Source organism: Mytilus californianus, unplaced genomic scaffold (genome assembly GCF_021869535.1).
Source record: "Mytilus californianus isolate M0D057914Y unplaced genomic scaffold, xbMytCali1.0.p SCAF_13, whole genome shotgun sequence".
In the NCBI taxonomy this organism is placed as follows: domain Eukaryota; kingdom Metazoa; phylum Mollusca; class Bivalvia; order Mytilida; family Mytilidae; genus Mytilus; species Mytilus californianus.
In genome coordinates this window covers 36250946-36268765 of record NW_026262615.1, presented here as the reverse complement: position 1 = coordinate 36268765, position 17820 = coordinate 36250946, and the positions used below count along the sequence as shown (strand labels likewise).

Genomic DNA, 17820 nt, shown 5'->3' with positions numbered 1-17820 from the left:
TCTTCTTACATGAACTCTTACATGTCTGTGTTTTAGTAAGAGATTTTTTTTTTCAATTTAATAACATACTTCTAGCATTGATAGCTGATTTGATTGATATTGAAAGAGTAAAGGGTTATCCTTCTATAGCTAAGTATACGATAGTACTTTTTTCCATTGTTGAAGACTTATACGGTGACCTATAATTGCGTATATCCCCGTCATTTTGAGCTCTGGCGGATAGTTGTCTAATCGGCAATCATACCACATTTTTATTAGGGGGGCATGTCAATAGTTAGGTAAACATTTGGGATTCAAAAGAGAAGTGACCTATTACTTATTGCCACCAGAGCAGTAAAAGATCCTATTTACATACAAACAAACAAACAAATTAACAAATACTTAATTAGAATCTCACTTATTTAAAGCATTTGATATAAAACACAATATAACAGATCAATTTATAAAAGAGATGGTGCATGCCAATATTTAGGGAAACATTTGGGATTTAAAAGAGAAGTGACCTATTACTCATTGCCACCAGAAGAGTAAAAGACCCTATTTACAAACAACCAAACAAACAAACAAACAAACAAACAAACAAATAAATAAACAAATACTTTATTAGAGTCTCACTTCTTTAAAACATTTGATATATAACACAATATAAAATAGATAATAACAGATCAATTTATAAAAGAACCACTTTAAAAAAGAGTTATGAGAGACTGTAAAACACACGATAAAAATATCATAAAACATCATAATATAAAAAATCCATTCTTTTGTAATTATAATAAGCAGATAAAAAACCAACACTATATACTGCTATTACGAGTAAAAAATACACTTTCTCTACATTTTCCAAGTATGCATTTGTATAAGAAAAGTACCAACCCCGAAGCAATCTGAATCAACTAAACTTCATTTATCATGTTAATTTGGTTATTACAAGTTAATAACAAGAATCACAGCTACTGTTCCTCCTACTTGGCGTAAAGACAATTGTTTTTCTTTTAGTAGAAGCATAATCTTATATCTGAAAATTGCTTAAAATTTTAATATTTTGTTTCTTTGTTTTTTTCTGGTTTTAAATTTTTTGTTTTTCAAAACTGGAAGGACAACTGCAAAAACTGTCTGCATACTTAAAAACACTATTCACTAACAAATTCAAAAAGAAAAAAAATCATAACATATTAGACAAATCACAGTATATGAACAAATCATGTTAAAAGAAGAGTATAATTAACGATTGATGATATTTTAATTGTTTGACATAGAGCGGTAATGCATAAAAAATGACATAATTTCAACATTAGTCCAATAAATGAATGTTCCCGAAAACCCACAAGGTACGATGATGATTTAATGTATACACACGAAGTTCATTAAATGGGTGAGACACATATCAAAAGTGAAAATAAAATGAATATTATAACGAACTGTGTCAGGACTTGTGATATTATAACGAACTGTGTCAGGACTTGTGATATTATAACGAACTGTGTCAGGACTTGTGATATTATAACGAACTGTATCAGGACTTGTGTTGTGTTGTGTCAACACTACAACTATTGGAGCAGGATCTGCTTACCCTTCCGGAGCACCTGAGATCACCCCCTGTTTTGGTGGGGTTGGTGTTGCTTAGTCTTTAGTTTTCTATGTTGTGTCATCTGTACTATTATTTGTCTGTTTGTCTTTTTATTTTTGGCCATGGCGTTGTCAGTTTATTTTTGATCTATGAGTTTGACTGTCCCTCTTGTATCTTTCGTCCCTCTTTTATATCTTATATTATCATAAAGTTTCTTCCTCGATTTTTTCAGAATGTCAATATAGAGTATATCTCTATGGTTTATAGTATGTATGCCTGTTGATCATATAAGCTACGGTAGATTTATAGAATAACTAATCGAAGAATTCAAATACAGAAAAATATTCAACGACTGACCGAACAACACATTAACTCACGAATGCGCGTAGCGCTTGAGTTAATTATCAATGTTGTTCGGTCACGAGTTGAATATTTTTCGAGATTTGAATTTTTTATAAAATTAAAGTAGAAAATGTTAGGAACTATATTTTTTTCTACGCATTCACAATTTGTTTTGATCCGACGTTATCGACGTCTTGACAACGCCTATTGTTGTATGACGTCAGAGGAGTGAAATAACCACGTTTATTTCTATTTCACATGTGAAATTATCGGTTTTTATTTCACTGGGAAATCAATGTAATTCATTGCAACCAATGTAATAATTTTTAATATTCATCTGTCCAGAACACATATTATCATTCAAAAGCGTTACAAATAAACCGATGCAATAACACGGAAACAAAATTATACTGAGTACCATTCACCAATATGTATATATGTATATAGTTACATAAATGTCGGCTATAATACTAAATATGGCCATACTTAAAATTTTGGTCAGTGTTTGAACAGTTAGTATGTTGACTTTGTGATTGAGTGGATCAAATTACTTTGACAAAAGAGTAGTTTCTACAATGATTTCTGTAACAGCATAGGGATCGCAATTTGAAGATGGTCGTCTGTCCTCCAGATAACCACATTTGTCTTCCGCTACCTGACGTGGAATTCTAATACTTGCACCACGATTCGCTACACCAGCAGAAAACTCATAAATGCTGGATGTTTCGTGCTTGCCTGTTAATCGACGCTCGTTATCTTTCCCCTCCTTAGGGTCATAAACCTTGATATGACGCTCATGCGCTTTCTCTAGACGCTCGACAGCATCTTCGATTTCTCTGAAATTTAAACAATAGCTATCAGACGTGTAAACATTTAATGATAACAAATCAATGATAACAAATCAATGATAACAAATCAATGATAACATTTGATGATAACAAATCAATGATAACAAATCAATGATAACAATCAATGATAACATTTGATGATAACAAATCAATGATAACAAATCAATGATAACAATTCGATGATAACAAATCAATGATAACAATTCGATTATAACAATTCGATGATAACAAATCAATGATAACAAATCAATGATAACAATTCAATGATAACAAATCAATGATAACAAAACAATGATAACAATCAATGATAACAAATCAATGATAACAATTCGATGATAACAAATCAATAACAATATGATGATAACAAATCAATGATAACAATTCGATGATAACAAATCAATGATAACAAATCAATGATAACAATATGATGATAACAAATCAATGATAACAAACCAATGATAACAATTCGATGATAACTAATCAATGATAACAAATCAATGATAACAATTCGATGATAACAAATCAATGATAACAAATCAATAGGGTTTTGAAATTCATGCTAGGTTTTGTATACGTTGCATCAGTTTATTAAAACAGCAATTCCCATTAAGTCTTCTTTTAAATTATAATTCTTTAATAGGAGACAGTGCCTTTTCCCTTTTAATTTCCTGAAAACCGATTGATATTCATAATGGACTCTAAAAGTAATCAATTTCTAAAGATATATGATTTGGTCCATAAAAAAATAATTTCGCAAATAGCATGCCTATAAAGCTGTGATTTTTTTACATTGGAAAAAGTGTTGCGACCTATATTTGTTCAATAAATTTTGGATGCATATACATAATAATGGAAATAACTTTTAATAAATAATAGGTGTCCAAAGAGCTTTTCTAGATTTACCTCCATTAGGATCGCTCAAAGCCAAATATTTGAAAGCCAAGTATGTACATGTATAAGTATTGAAATACGTTAATCATGTTAATAGCTGTGTGACCAAAAAGAACATGAAAATAATAGCTAAATCCATATTCATAGATATCAACTTTGTCTGAGGTAGTTTTTCTTTATTAATTTCTAAATTCATCAATGAGGAACTAAGAAAGCTCTGTTATAAATCTGTCACGTACCGGGGGTAAGGGGTAGGTAATATTCTGAGTTCGTATCAGAGTTATTTCACCGGACATAGTAAGGGATTATAGCTTCTTTTCTCTAATAAAGTAGCATGGGTTGTAGTGGTGAACAATCGATACAAAGGGAGATGCCTTATTTTTCTGATTTTGTAATATGTGTACTGCTTTTTTTTACAGTCAATGCTCTTAATTGCTTTTTAAGGCAATGCTCTTAAAAATGGGTCAATGCTTTAAACTTTATCCAAGGCTTGACGCCATTGCTTCTTTAGCAGCTACTCATTTATGAAATTATCTTATAAACGCTTTTCCTTATTCAGGAACAATGCTTCTTAATCCTTCCTCAGAATTATAGCTGTATTGATTCTCACCTCTATTTCTTTGTGTGTCTTGGTTAACGTTCACAGACTAATATACTTACTACATTCACGGCTTTGTATACCCGATCTTGTCCTCCTCTCCTAAATAAAAGACTAAACCCGACTCAAAGACTCTATCGCGAAAATGTTTAACCAAACCAATATATATGACTATATAAATTGGAAAGCATCTATGAGATGTTTTAATCTAACCTTACCAGTTCCGGACATATTTCGGAGTTTGTTAATAGGATTCCTATGTAAATTGGATTAAGGTAAATGGATTAAAACAATATTCATCACAAATCTATTATTACTTTGTTTTGTATGTATAGGAATATTTTAGTGTCATATACCTTACAATTACATGACGACCTAATTTCTATCATAAATAGGAAAATATACATAAAAAGATAGCTTCCTAAATAAACTCATCATAGATACCAGGATTGAAATTTTATATTTGCGCCAGACGCGCGCTTCAAGGAGAGACAATTCGAACAAATGCAAGAAGCGAGTTGCAACTTTAAAATTTACTTAATAGGAATAAGAAAGAATTGATTGAGTACTGACTATTACTATTACTAGTACTAATTCTTGTTTAAAGATTTAAAAAGGTGAAATTTAAAAAATATAGAATTTAAAATTGAAACTATGAGTCAGAAGAACATCGGTTAAGGAACAAAATAAGCAAAACATATTGATAGGTTATGGAACTCCTTTTTGAGATATTTAATTTTCAAAAAATGGCGGGAAAAGGCTGACTCGGACTTTATCTTATATCCAGCATTGGCATTATTTGGGTCTCAAATCTTAGAAAACAAGAATTTATCCATAGTACACGGATGCCCTACTCGCACTATCATTTTCTATTTTCAGTGGACCCTGAAATTGGGGTAAAAACTCTAATTTGGCATTAAAATTGAAGAGATCATATCCTAAGGAACATGTGTACTGAGGTTCAAGTTGATTGGACTTCAACTTCATCAAAAACTACCTTGACCAAAAACTTCAACCTGCCCACTCGCACAATCATTTTCTAGGTTCAGTCGACCGTGAAATTGGGGTCAAAACTTTTCATTTGGCATTAAAATTAGAAAGATCATATCATAGGGAACATGACTGTTTACTGAGTTTCAAGTTGATTGGACTTCAACTTCATCAAAAACTACCTTGACCAAAAACTTTAACCTGAAGCGGGACAGACGGACGGACTAACGGACGCACCGACCGAAAAACATAATGCCCCTAGGTGGGGCATAAAAATCAAGAATTTGCTAAAATTTTGGTAATGACCTTTTTATGAGCTATTGAAGTCGTATATGAAAAGAAAAGTGGGACAACATATTTTACCCTGTATCGTAGGCAAAAACCCAAGGAGTCCGAACATATGACAACAATTCCTAAAGCTGACCTGACAAGATCCTTAAAGGCAGTTATTTCATGCATATTTACGACGATAAGCCATTAACAATTAATACGATAGACAGGTTCTACAAGGTAGACCGACCATAATCAAGGGCATGAAATTTGTACTGCCACTAGACATAAGGGTAATTTGGATAGAGGTAGAAATTTAGCCTAACAACAAGTCACCTCCAGACCCTTAAAGAGTTGTAACAATGGTTCTTTAACGTACAGTTTTGGATTAACTCTGACCTGTGGCTGTGTATTTGTACATCTCGCACAGCTAAACAAATGTGCCTTACTCGTGACAGGAAGAAATACACATGGGACGTAATTATATACCCCATTCACCCTTGGGATAAATCATACAAGCTTTAATGCCTAATTAAATCTTACTTGATTCCACCTGGTTCCCTCATACCCAATGTACTATAGTTACAGTGTGCTCCAGCTCCGTTCCAGTTTCCCTCGACAGGTTTTGGATCTAACGTGACGACTACACCAAAATCCTCGGCAACACGATGCAACAGATAACGTGCTACCCATAAATGATCTCCCATGTCTATGCCTTCAGATGGTCCGACCTGGAACTCCCATTGGGCAGGCATCACCTCAGCATTAGCCCCAGCTATATTTACGCCTGCATATAGGCATGCTCTGTAATGTGCCTCGACAATGTCACGCCCGTATACCTTGTTTGTTCCAACACCACAATAGTATGGACCTACACAAATGAAAACAAGCTATAAAGTTTCATCTTGGACGATAAAAGAAAACTATGTAAAAACTATGTAATTTTTTTTTCAAAATGAAAACATATATCGGTATAAGGACATCATTCGTAAATATAACTCAACATGCAGACTTCTTATACGTTCAGGTATTTCACATCCAATTTTTTATGGAAATATTCTTTATAAAGCACAAAAATGTCAGTATTCACCTCTGAAGCTAACAAAACCTTTAAATAGACTTATTAAGAAGGGATATAGTTACGATACTGTTGTCAGGTCATTAAAGATTGCATATTTTGGCATTAATATTGATTCACTTTTAGGGTCTTTGCATCGGCACTAAACACATTTATTTAAAAACCAGTTGTTGGCATGACACGGGTTATGTTCTTCTCATATATGTTATGATGGTATGATACTAAACCCCTAACGGGAAGGATTGTGCCTGATATTCATATGATGAAGACATAATCTTTCAATCAGTTTAATTGAAGTCTGGAGCTGGCATGTCAGTTAACTGCTAGTAGTCTGTTGTTATTTATGTATTATTGTCATTTTGTTTATTTTCTTTGGTTACATCTTCTGACATCAGACTCGGACTTCTCTTGAACTGAATTTTAATGTGCGTATTGTTATGCGTTTACTTTTCTACATTAGCTAGAGGTATAGGGGGAGGGTTGAGATCTCATAAACATGTTTAACCCCGCCGCATTTTTGCGCCTGTCCCAAGTCAGGAGCCTCTAGCCTTTGTTAGTCTTGTATTATTTTTTATTTTAGTTTCTTGTGTACAATTTGGAGTTTAGTATGGCGTTCATTATCACTGAACTAGTATATATATTTGTTTAGGGGCCAGCTGAAGGACGCCTCCGGGTGCGGGAATTTCTCGCTGCATTGAAGACCTGTTGGTGACCTTCTGCTGTTGTCTGTTCTATGGTCGGGCTGTTGTCTCTTTGATACATTCCCCACTGCCATTCTCAATTTTGATTTATTACATTAAGATTATGACATAAAATATCAGTTTTTATTAAACTCTTTGAATAAGTGTGCCGCTCATTATTTCCATTTTCTCTTAAAGAAAAGAGATTTCTAGAGAAGAACTAGTATTACCATTTGCCCCGCGGGCTGCGGATTCATGGTATTTGAAATCAAAACGGGTAATATTCGAAACTGAACTAAATCTAATGTTTCAATATCTTTACAATATGCCAGATGGATTTTTCAACAATATTACATACAAATAACCATAAAATCACTATGACAAACACGATTCCAGATTAACACATGAAGACATATTTTTGCATTTAGCACAACCGCCAACAGTGTGAAATATATTGTATCTGAACAACAACGCATGTCTCTACTATTGTCGATAGAATTCGGGGTTGAATTCAGACAGCCTTACCTTGTGGAGCAGGGAATCCACTTTTTGGCCATCCGTATGGATGTCCATCGACATCTGTCAATGTATATTCTTGTTCTATTCCAAACCATGGATGGGCGTCTTTAGCTTTTACCATAGTTTTGGCACAAGTATGCCTTTTATTACTTTCTTAATAAAAGAAAAACATAAAATTCCTAATGTGTTTCATTATACGGACTCATCGCTCAAAAATCATATTACCATGACGTTAAGATCTACAAGATTTTAGTATTGCCTTCAGATAAACAACGGGAGCTACTACACTGGTCAAGTAGGAGCTTTGATGATACATGTGTTTAGGGACAGCTAGGTTTGTTTTGTTGGACGTTCAGGACCGTTTATTAGTGAGAGTTGAGTTTTTAGTTTCATGTGACATGTTTTGCGAATTATTTGTACTTAATGTATTAAGTAAACTATTAATGCCAGACCTTGTTCTTTTGTTGCACTGTTACACTGCTGTCCCAGGTTAGGGGAGGGTTGGGCGCCCGCTAACATGTTTAATCCCGCCACATTCTGTATGTGCCTGTCCCAAGTCTGGAGCCTGTAATTCTGTGGTTGTCGTTTGTTTCTGTGTATCATACTTGTTTTGCGTTCATTATTTTGTACTTAAATTAGACCGTTAGTTTTCTCGTTTAAATTGTTTTACATTTGTCATTTCGGGGCCTTTTATAGCTGACTATGCGGTATGGGTTTTGCTCATTGTTGAAGGCCGTACGTTGACCTATAGTTGTTAATTTCTGTGTCATTTGGTTTCTGGATAAATGTCTCATTGGCAATCATACCACGTCTTCTTATTTGTATACTTACTTTTAAAAACTATCTCTAGATGACTCGAAACAGATTTCCCTTAGAAGCCTTGTTCCTACAGCAAACTTGACTGTTTGTTATTATATATTAACGTCTCTGTTATGACATACGACTAGTGAATCATGTGTTCCTGGTTCCGTGGTTCCGTGGTTATCTTTTTTATTCCCGAACTATGTCCAAAAGATCTCATGTATGTTTAACTGTGTTGATTGTGTTGATATTTGTTTTTTTTTAGTGTTTATCTCCGTTTCGATTTTCGACATTTTAATTGGCAGTCCAACGCGACCGATCTGTTTGTTCCTATACGACAACTACAGATAGGCAACACAAAAACAATAGAAAACTAAAAAGTTTCATTAACAATATCACATTTGAATGATATATTCGCTGTCTATGTGACTTTGTCGAAGAATATTTTGTCAGTTTCCAGTTGGCGTTGCACCAATTAGTACTTGCCCCATCTTATTTGACACATTTGTCCATTTTACTGTACATATGCGTGATTGCTTACCTGCTGGTTTCTTGTTGTATTTCAATACCTCACACAGTACCAGTTTGTTCAGTCCACATCTAAATGGATCCTTAAACAAAGCCACTGGTAACAAGTACATATCTGAATTTGACCCTTCAGCTTGGTATGTACTGCTTCCATCATAATTCCACATTGGACAATCTACATGTGATAAATGATCGTTACAAAAATAAAGATAAACTTAACAACCAGATTGAAAAAAATCATGCATAAATAAATATAAAAAATACATGCATTTAGTTTATTAGATGTCAAAACACAATCATACATAAAATATCATGTTATTTCTAGCCCTTCGAACATGTGTAACGTAAAGTGTTTTCATAAACCACCGTCTACGTTCTACTTTGGTTTCAAATATGCTCAAGTAAAACATTATGTAATTCATAAATATTTTAGAATTAAGAAATGTTCCAGCGTTTGCTTTTATGTACAAGTAATCTTAGGATGCTACCAATCTGGGAATAGTAACATACACACAATGTACATGTATTATACTGATTTGCCAACTATAGGGTTAACACATAAAATTTTGTTTTCAAAATTTGCCAAAATGTCTTTATATCGTTCAGTTTTGATATAAAATAAATAGTATATGTCACGAAGACTATTTTCAAAAACGTTTTTCTTGCTTGAATACAAAAAAAAAAAAAAAAAAAAAAAAAAAAAAAAAAAAAACTTAATATACTATCTTTATAAGATTAAATTATCTGAGTTATCTCCAATTATAAGATTAAATGTTATTCTTTTTATATCCATTAGAATATATTCCGTATTTGTAAAAATGTCGTGATAATAAGATAAAATCACATAATTTTCTTAAGTCAAATGAAAAAAAACAACAAAAAAACTACGGAATGAAATTGCATTTATGCCTCAAAATTTTTTTTTCGTTAAAATTCTAAACCTAGCTTTTTTCTTTTTGTTATTATTATTTATCTTAATCATATAACTCTAATAGCGTACAGAATAATGAGACCTTGAAACTTACCACTAGGCACTTTGGGTTCAAATTCAAGTGTACGACATTTACTTCTGATACCTTCACCAGTACCGTCTATCCATAAATATTCACAGATGACTCTAGCATTATCACTTAACTCCATATAACGATTAAAAATTTCTTTACTCATGTGGATATTTGTCATTTTGAAGTTGATATTTCTGAAATACATATAAGAGGCATTTACACTTGCGGCATGAGATAACAAACGAAAAATTTGATATAATTATCAATGTCATGGTTGTAGCATAAACATGTAATTATAAGAATTGAAAGCGTCTTTTTATAATTTTATTGGAATGCAAAAGCGTTAGCCGAAACATATTTTATATGAAGCGCCGTCCTAGAAACGTGCACACGATCAACGTTTTAACAACCACACAAAATTACAAAAAGAAACGTTCAATTCTTATACTTAAATTTTTATGCTACGCCTATGACATTTCAAATTACATGTACATTACATTTTTCGTTTGTTTTCCGAATGTATTGTTTTGACGATATCACGAATGTTGCGTTCTATTCGATTTATGTCAGCCAATCAAAATTACGGATTCTTATGAAACAATACTGCATTGTCTTATGAAATGGTGATATTGGTGATGAATAGCATTGTCTCCTCAAATGCAACTTTTTTACAACAGAAAGAAATAAATATTTAGATAAAAATTCACAAACCATTTGTAATATTCTTAAGTTCAGGGAACTTATGAATATATCAAAACAGTCAAAGCTTAGAAATTTGTGCAATTTAATTAGAATTATAAACGATGAAGTGGATTGAATTTTTCTCAATTAACTTTCTCCCTCCTCTGTCATATTTTAAGGTCTTCCATTTAATATACACCGCACATTTTTAACATGTAAACATATTCATGTATTTCTATTGTATTGTTTATTTCCTCAACATATGTACCTTTGTAATATTGTATAATGTCTATGTTCTTCTGTGTACCTTTGTATTTACAGCGGTTTATCAGAATAAAGTATATATAGTAAATGTATTCGTATCTCTTTTCGACTCAGAGCGATTTAGAGCTTGAACGATCTTGTAGACATGTTACTTATGTTGAAGACATTATATTGACCTTTGTATGTCTTCAGTATTTGTGTTGTTTGATTGTGTCGTTGACGTATACTTCACATCGTCTTCATTTGAGGGTCTGCATGGAGTTGACCGAATAGAGGATAATGAACAAAAAAATAATGAATAGAGAAAAATTTAGCAAAAAATAGAGAATAATTGGATGGGAAAGAATAAAGAATAACTGCGGAGGGAAAATAAATAAATAAGGTGATAAAATACTGATTACAGAAATGAACGATGTGCAGAATAAAGAAATCATTTAATTACAGAAAAAAATAATAGGCAACAATTTTCATGAGAATTTTACAGAATACGCGTTATTTTTTAAAAGATAAAGAAAAATGCCCATAAAATTTAAAGAATTCAAATATCTATGACCGTCCCCTCCACCCTTCCAGATCCTCTTATTTCATAGTGACAATTGTTTTGTTTTTCCTTAAATCTCCCCAAAATATTATGCATATATAAAAATAAGTTGTAATAATAATTTTTTTCATTAAAACGAAAGGTTTTACGAATGATTTGTATTCCTGCCTCTTTCAATACAATTCTAAACCGATTGTTTTTTGCTATTTTATTATTGAAAAAAGATCAAAGATACAAATGGTCGGGTTGCGCAGAATATTTCTAAAACAATTGGAGAATACTCTATACTAAATATTTAAATATTTGAAAAATGAGTAAGAGAGCAACCATTTAACTTCAAGGGGGAAAGGGGGTGATTTGGTTTTTTTGTCTGAGTCAGAATTTGTTTTTTTAAAGTTTTTCTACGCTATCAATCAAATTATTTTTTTCAAAATTTAACACTACAAGGTATGGGGAAAATCTGGATTCAGAATATTTTTTTTTGTCATCTGCTTGACCACAATATTTGTTTCCTCAAATTGGGGATCAGAATATTTTTTTAGGAAAAAACCATAACTCACCCCCCCCCCCCCCCCCCCCCCTTGAAGTTAAATGGTTGTTTCCTAAGTTCCCAAGTCAGAAAACGAGAGAAAAAAAATCCTCAAACAATTCCATAATAGCAGGTTCACAAACTCTATATATGTGCAATCCTGCTGTGAAGTTTCAGGGATCTGTGTTGAAAAGTGTACGAGTTTATTGAACAAATCTTGTATTCTCTTTCATTAATTTTGCTTAAAAATCACTAAGTTCCCAAGTCTGGAAAATTGAGAAAAAAATCCTTAAACAATTCGATATAAAAACAGGTACATAGCTTCAAAATATGTGCAATCTTCCTGTGAAGTTTCAAGGATCTGGGTTGAGAACTGTAGGAGGAGTTGATTACACAAGTAAGGTACCCACCTTTCACACCTGACAAACCGTCATATTCATACTTGGATGGACTTGTCTCATTGGCACTCATACCACATCTTCTTATTTCTATATATAAGCCGGTTTTGGAGTCGTCCAACCCGGTCAAATATGGAGGAAGACCCGACTACCATAGCGTACAAATTAATGCGACTGTGATATTTACCACTAGGCACTTTGGATCCAATTTCCAGTGTACGATTTTTACTTCTGATGCCTTCACTAGTGCCGTCTATCTATAAATATTCACACACGACTCTTCTAATGTTACGCAAGTCTATAATAATTACGATTGAAAAGTTCTTTACTCAGACTTGTGGATATTTGACATTTTGAATTTGTTATCTCTGAAATACAAAATGAGTCGTCTCGAATTGAAGCATAATACATAATTCACTGAAGGATGTGACCATATCTCAAATACATTTAATTCCTTCGTACCGTTAAGGTTTGTTTCAATTTGTTATCTATTCAACGGGAGATAATTCATTTCAATCTTAGTTTGCTATCGCCCATGGAAAATACGCTACATAGTTACTACTCGTCTAAACTCTTTATTCCGTTCCTCCATCTAACTTGGTTCCCTCGTCTAATCTCGGCCGATTCTGTTCCTCTAACTGAGAAGGAGAGTAGCGGATTCACCCGCAGATTGCCGATTGCTACCGTTGATACTTAGGTTAAGTTATGTCAAAAGTGCGGATATCTTTATTAAAACCTAGAATTCCATGTGGTGAAGTTGAAATTATCCATTCGAAAATTTTGCCGACACTATCACATATTGGTTGAACGTTATGGAGAAGGAGAGTAGCGGATTCACCCGAAGATTACCGATTGCTACCGTTGATACTTAGGTTAAGTATAAGTTATGTCAAAAGTGCGGATATCTTTATTAAAACCTAGAATTCCATGTGGTGAAGTTGAAATTATCCATTCGAAAATATTGCCGACGCCATCACATATTGGTTGAACGTTATGGAGAAGGAGAGTAGCGGATTCACCCGAAGATTGCCGATTGCTACCGTTGATACTTAGGTTAAGTATAAGTTATGTCAAAAGTGCGGATATCTTTATTAAAACCTAGAATTCCATGTGGTGAAGTTGAAATTATCCATTCGAAAATATTGCCGACGCCATCACATATTGGTTGAACGTTATGGAACATCTGTTTCACAGATAACGACAGATATGGCCCAACTGTCATATCCACAATCCCGTACTCTTTACCTCGAATGTTACCTACCGAAGATTTCCGCTGCTATTTTTAATAAATGGTTGCAATGTAGTTACCGTGACGTTAAAGATCAAGCGTGAAGATTCATTTCACTTCTTTTTTGAATGTCCTAATTATACGAATATAAGAATCAAACTATCTAATAATCTGAACTGGTTACCAGAGAACTCTCTACTAAATTTGAACATCCGGTGATTCGTCATTAATTAATTAAATGAAAGAATTTTAAAGAAAGTATATGAATTTATTAAAGAGTCAAAAAGGTTTCTAATTGTGTAATACAGCACACTAAAGTCCATATACATGTATATTGTGTACAACCATTCACATCATCACACATCATCTTTTTACATATCCAATATATATAATGTATTGTTTGCGTGCATGCTTTGTAAAAAAATCTATTGTTATAAATTGTTCATGGGAGAAGACTTCATAAGATTAACTTGTGTCTCATGCCTTTTGCATATTTAAGCAAATAAAATATGTTCAAACTAAACTAAAGATCAAGTGAAATACCTTTCTAATGAGTCATAACAAAAGAGTAAGCGTGTTGGAATAACATTTTTTTTTAACTAAAAGTACTTGACGACAGACTTTACACGTGGATCCAAAAAAAATATAACTTAAAAAAAATGTGTGTGTTTTCTAGGGTTACAAGTCTTCAACATGTTCAACGTCTGAAAATGTTTATTCTGCCTTTCCACGAAATATCTAATTATAATTTTGTCTAAATGTTTTTGAACTTTCGAAAATTTCCCCTGACAAACAATTTTAACGATTGAAAAAATTAGGAGGCGTAATGGGTAGATAATTTTGACGAAATAGAATCCTGACTGAGCATACTTTAGACGAAAGAAAATATATATCTAAAATGTTCATATTAAGTTCTTTTTAACAATGTAATTACTTGGAACGGAATTAAACAAAAAAATCAGGTATATGTTCAGATTAACAATTTAAATATTGTTTATGAAATGAAAACATCAACGCACTTTTCTGGATAAAATTAAAATCATTTAACACGCGAGAAGCCATATGAACAAAAGGGATAGGAAAAGAAGAACCAAATCCGTCTAATATCAACTTTGAAATTGCCTGAGAACGTTGGTACTTTATTCTGTGAATATTTTGCAAATTAATCGACAGAAAATGAACAGACAGTATGTTATGAATGATGTCACAACCGTTCGTATCACTCTCGGGAACTATGAAAAGAAGTTTTAAAATTGTAACTTTTAGTATAAGTATGAAGTTATTTTTTAGTTGATTGCTGTGGTTGTATAAAAAAAACTTGTAATTATAAACAACTGCCAGTACTCTCAGATCTGTACTTAGTGTCTTTTTTTGTTTGTTTTAGGGATGTATAGATACCCTGCCACGTCCTTTATGTGTTTTTTGTGATCTGATGAGTTAAGTCCTTATCAACTGATTTTTATAGTGTGTTCATATGTTGTACTGTTACACCGCTGTCCCAGGTTGAGGGAGGGTTGGGCGCCCGCTAATATGTTTAACCCCGCCACATTCTGTATGTGCCTGTCCCAAGTCAGGAGCCTGTAATTCAGTCGTTGTCGTTTGTTGCTGTGTATCATATTTGTTTTTCGTTCATTGATTTTTTACGTAAATCAGGCAGTTAGTTTTCTCGTTTGAATTGTTTTACATTTGTCATTTCTAGCCCTTTTATAGCTGACATGCGGTATGGGTTTTGCTCATTGTTGAAGGCCGTTCGGTGACCTGTAGTTGTTAACTTCTATGTCGTTTGGTCTCTGGTGGAGAGTTGTCTCATTGGCAGTTATACCACATCTTCTTATTTTTATATAACCAGTATGATAATTGTTCGTCATTCTCTTCTTAATTAGGGGCCTCGGTGGCCGAGTGGTCTAAGTAGTTACTACTGTAATCACTAACCAGTCAACACTAAGGTTGTGAGTTCGAACCCCGCTCGTGCCGGTGCACTCGACTCCAATCTTAATTGACTAGGATTGTCAGTTTTCCTATCAAAGGTCGGTGGTTTTCTCCGGGCACTCCGGCTTCCTCCACCAATAAAAACTGGCCGCCACGAAATAGCCCAAAAGCGGTGCTTAAAAGTGGCGTTAAAACACCAAAAATCAAATCAAATCAAATCTTCTTAACTCACTTCAAACTTTTTTCTACGTGATAGCAATGTAGGTCTCATTTGACAACCGTCTAATGACAATATATCATGTATATAATGTATCAAAAAAGATAGCAAAAGAAAACATTGAACATATTATAGAATATTGCACCCGTCTGTAACTTTTGATCAATTTTTGTATTTTGTTTTTATGAATTGATCAATGTGTATTTTAGGTTTTAACGATTTCACTTTTATTACTACCTTCCAACTTTCTGTTATTATGATATAACATTATATATAAGTATTACTTACGTTTCACCTATTTAGTGATTAAGAACGTCCTGAAACACTGAAAAAGTTTTGTTGTTAAGCTTCCAATTCAAAGAAGTTTAGCTTCCAATTCCAAGAATAATACACCAAAACCTATTTATCAAATATTACATCACGCCTATACCACTGACTTATATACTTCTTGGGTTTATTTTCGTCTTTGTATGCAAACAAAAAAATATAAGTAAACACGTCTTATATTTGTAACAATTGAATAGTTTGTACTGAACCATAACATAGGTTTTAAATTGAAACTTCCTTGTTCATTATACACACGTCAAAACGTTCCACTTATTTTAATGTAGACCTCATTTTAAAAATTTTTGCTTATTCTAAATCAGAAAGGTTAGAAAGGTTCATTACTTTTTTTTAAAGTTTTATTATTTTAGGATATCCTTCATCAAAGTGTCCAAACCAACATTAAGAATAAGGAGATGAGATATGATTGCCAATGAGACAACTATCCACCAAAGTTCACATAAAGTGGATGTAAGCAATTATAGGCAACCGTACGGCCTTCAACAATGAGAAAAACCTCATACCGTATAGTCAGCTATAAAAGGTTTCGACATGACAAATATGAAACCATTCAATTGAGATAACTAACAACCTAATTTATTACAAACAATTTACGAAAAACAAATTATGACATACATGAACCAACGACAACCACTGAACTATAGGCTCCTGACTTGGGACAGGCACATAAAGAATGAGGCGGGGTTAAACAGTGGTGTAACTGCACAACAAAAGAGCAAATGGCATTTACTAATACACCAAACATATTAGATCTAAGCGGCGATGACATCATGTTGAAGAAATAAACAACATTCTGATATAGCTACATTGTATCTTAAATAATATGTCCTCGCATTTTAAAACATTCAAAGAATGTCTTATTTACATGGACACATTGACAGACTACTATTGTGACAGATATTTAACAAACATTTTTGACATATTGCTTATCTTTTATATTCTACAGATATGTAAACATTTTTTTATTATATTTATACCCACTTCAAATTTTTCACCGGACGGTTATTAAGTATGATGATTGTCAAACTGACCTCTGTTATATTTAGGATATTAACTTATACAACATTTTGACACTATTTCGGACAGTAACCATATTTAAATAACTCCCGATTTTGCAGTAATCAAGAAAGTCACGTTGCCATAACACCAATTAAAGGGCTGCTACATGTAGAGAATTCAAAATTCGCCTAAGACGTTAGGCCTGAATTTACAATGTATATGTGCCAGTCAAAAACGGCTGGTCTCTACGTCGACAGCAATTGCCTCTACACCGGCAGCAATGTCATATAATAACTTAGACATTGTCAAAAGCTAGTTTAAGCTCTCACAGAATACAAAAAGAGTGAGAGACAGAGCAAGAAAGAGTCAACTCATGCATGGAAAAAAAATCACGAAGACAAATAGTCATATAAAGTGCCCACAGTTCTATTATTCTTTTGTAAAGTAAACTCACAGAGCTAAGACATCGGTATCTTAATCAATGTTAAGGAATTTACAATGACGTCGATAGGTAATAAGGTCTATCTATAACTTAAGAGTTTTATTAATTTTTGTGCTTAACTTTGATAT

At 33.0% G+C, this 17820-nt stretch overlaps 1 protein-coding gene across 3 annotated transcripts; it reads right to left on the bottom strand.

Annotated features, from left to right (window-relative positions):
- Positions 1–584: 584 nt before the first annotated feature.
- LOC127723571 (glutamine synthetase-like) lies at positions 585–16400 on the bottom strand. Of its 3 annotated transcripts, none has more exons than XM_052230241.1 (7): positions 16195–16400; positions 12720–12900; positions 10141–10313; positions 9129–9290; positions 7793–7939; positions 6053–6380; positions 585–2748 (listed from the first exon to the last, which is right to left on the bottom strand). In XM_052230241.1, exons 3-7 carry the CDS (start codon positions 10295–10297, stop codon positions 2460–2462), a joined length of 1083 nt encoding a protein of 360 aa, XP_052086201.1. In that variant the 5' UTR covers positions 10298–10313; positions 12720–12900; positions 16195–16400; the 3' UTR covers positions 585–2459. The 3 variants fall into 3 exon arrangements, with proteins under 3 accessions (XP_052086201.1, XP_052086203.1, XP_052086202.1); XM_052230243.1 differs by having other exon boundaries at positions 12720–12789; XM_052230242.1 differs by lacking the exon at positions 12720–12900.
- Positions 16401–17820: the final 1420 nt, after the last annotated feature.

Excerpts from the sequence above, each read along its gene's own strand:
- LOC127723571 (XM_052230241.1), bottom strand. The coding sequence starts at position 10,297 with ATGACAAATATCCACATGAGTAAAGAAATTTTTAATCGTTATATGGAG. Across the intron at positions 7,940-9,128 it reads ATACAACAAGAAACCAGCAG|AAAGTAATAAAAGGCATACT; the intron begins GTAAGCAATCAC and ends TCTTTTATTAAG. Across the intron at positions 2,749-6,052 it reads AGGGAACCAGGTGGAATCAA|AGAAATCGAAGATGCTGTCG; the intron begins GTAAGATTTAAT and ends TTTAAATTTCAG.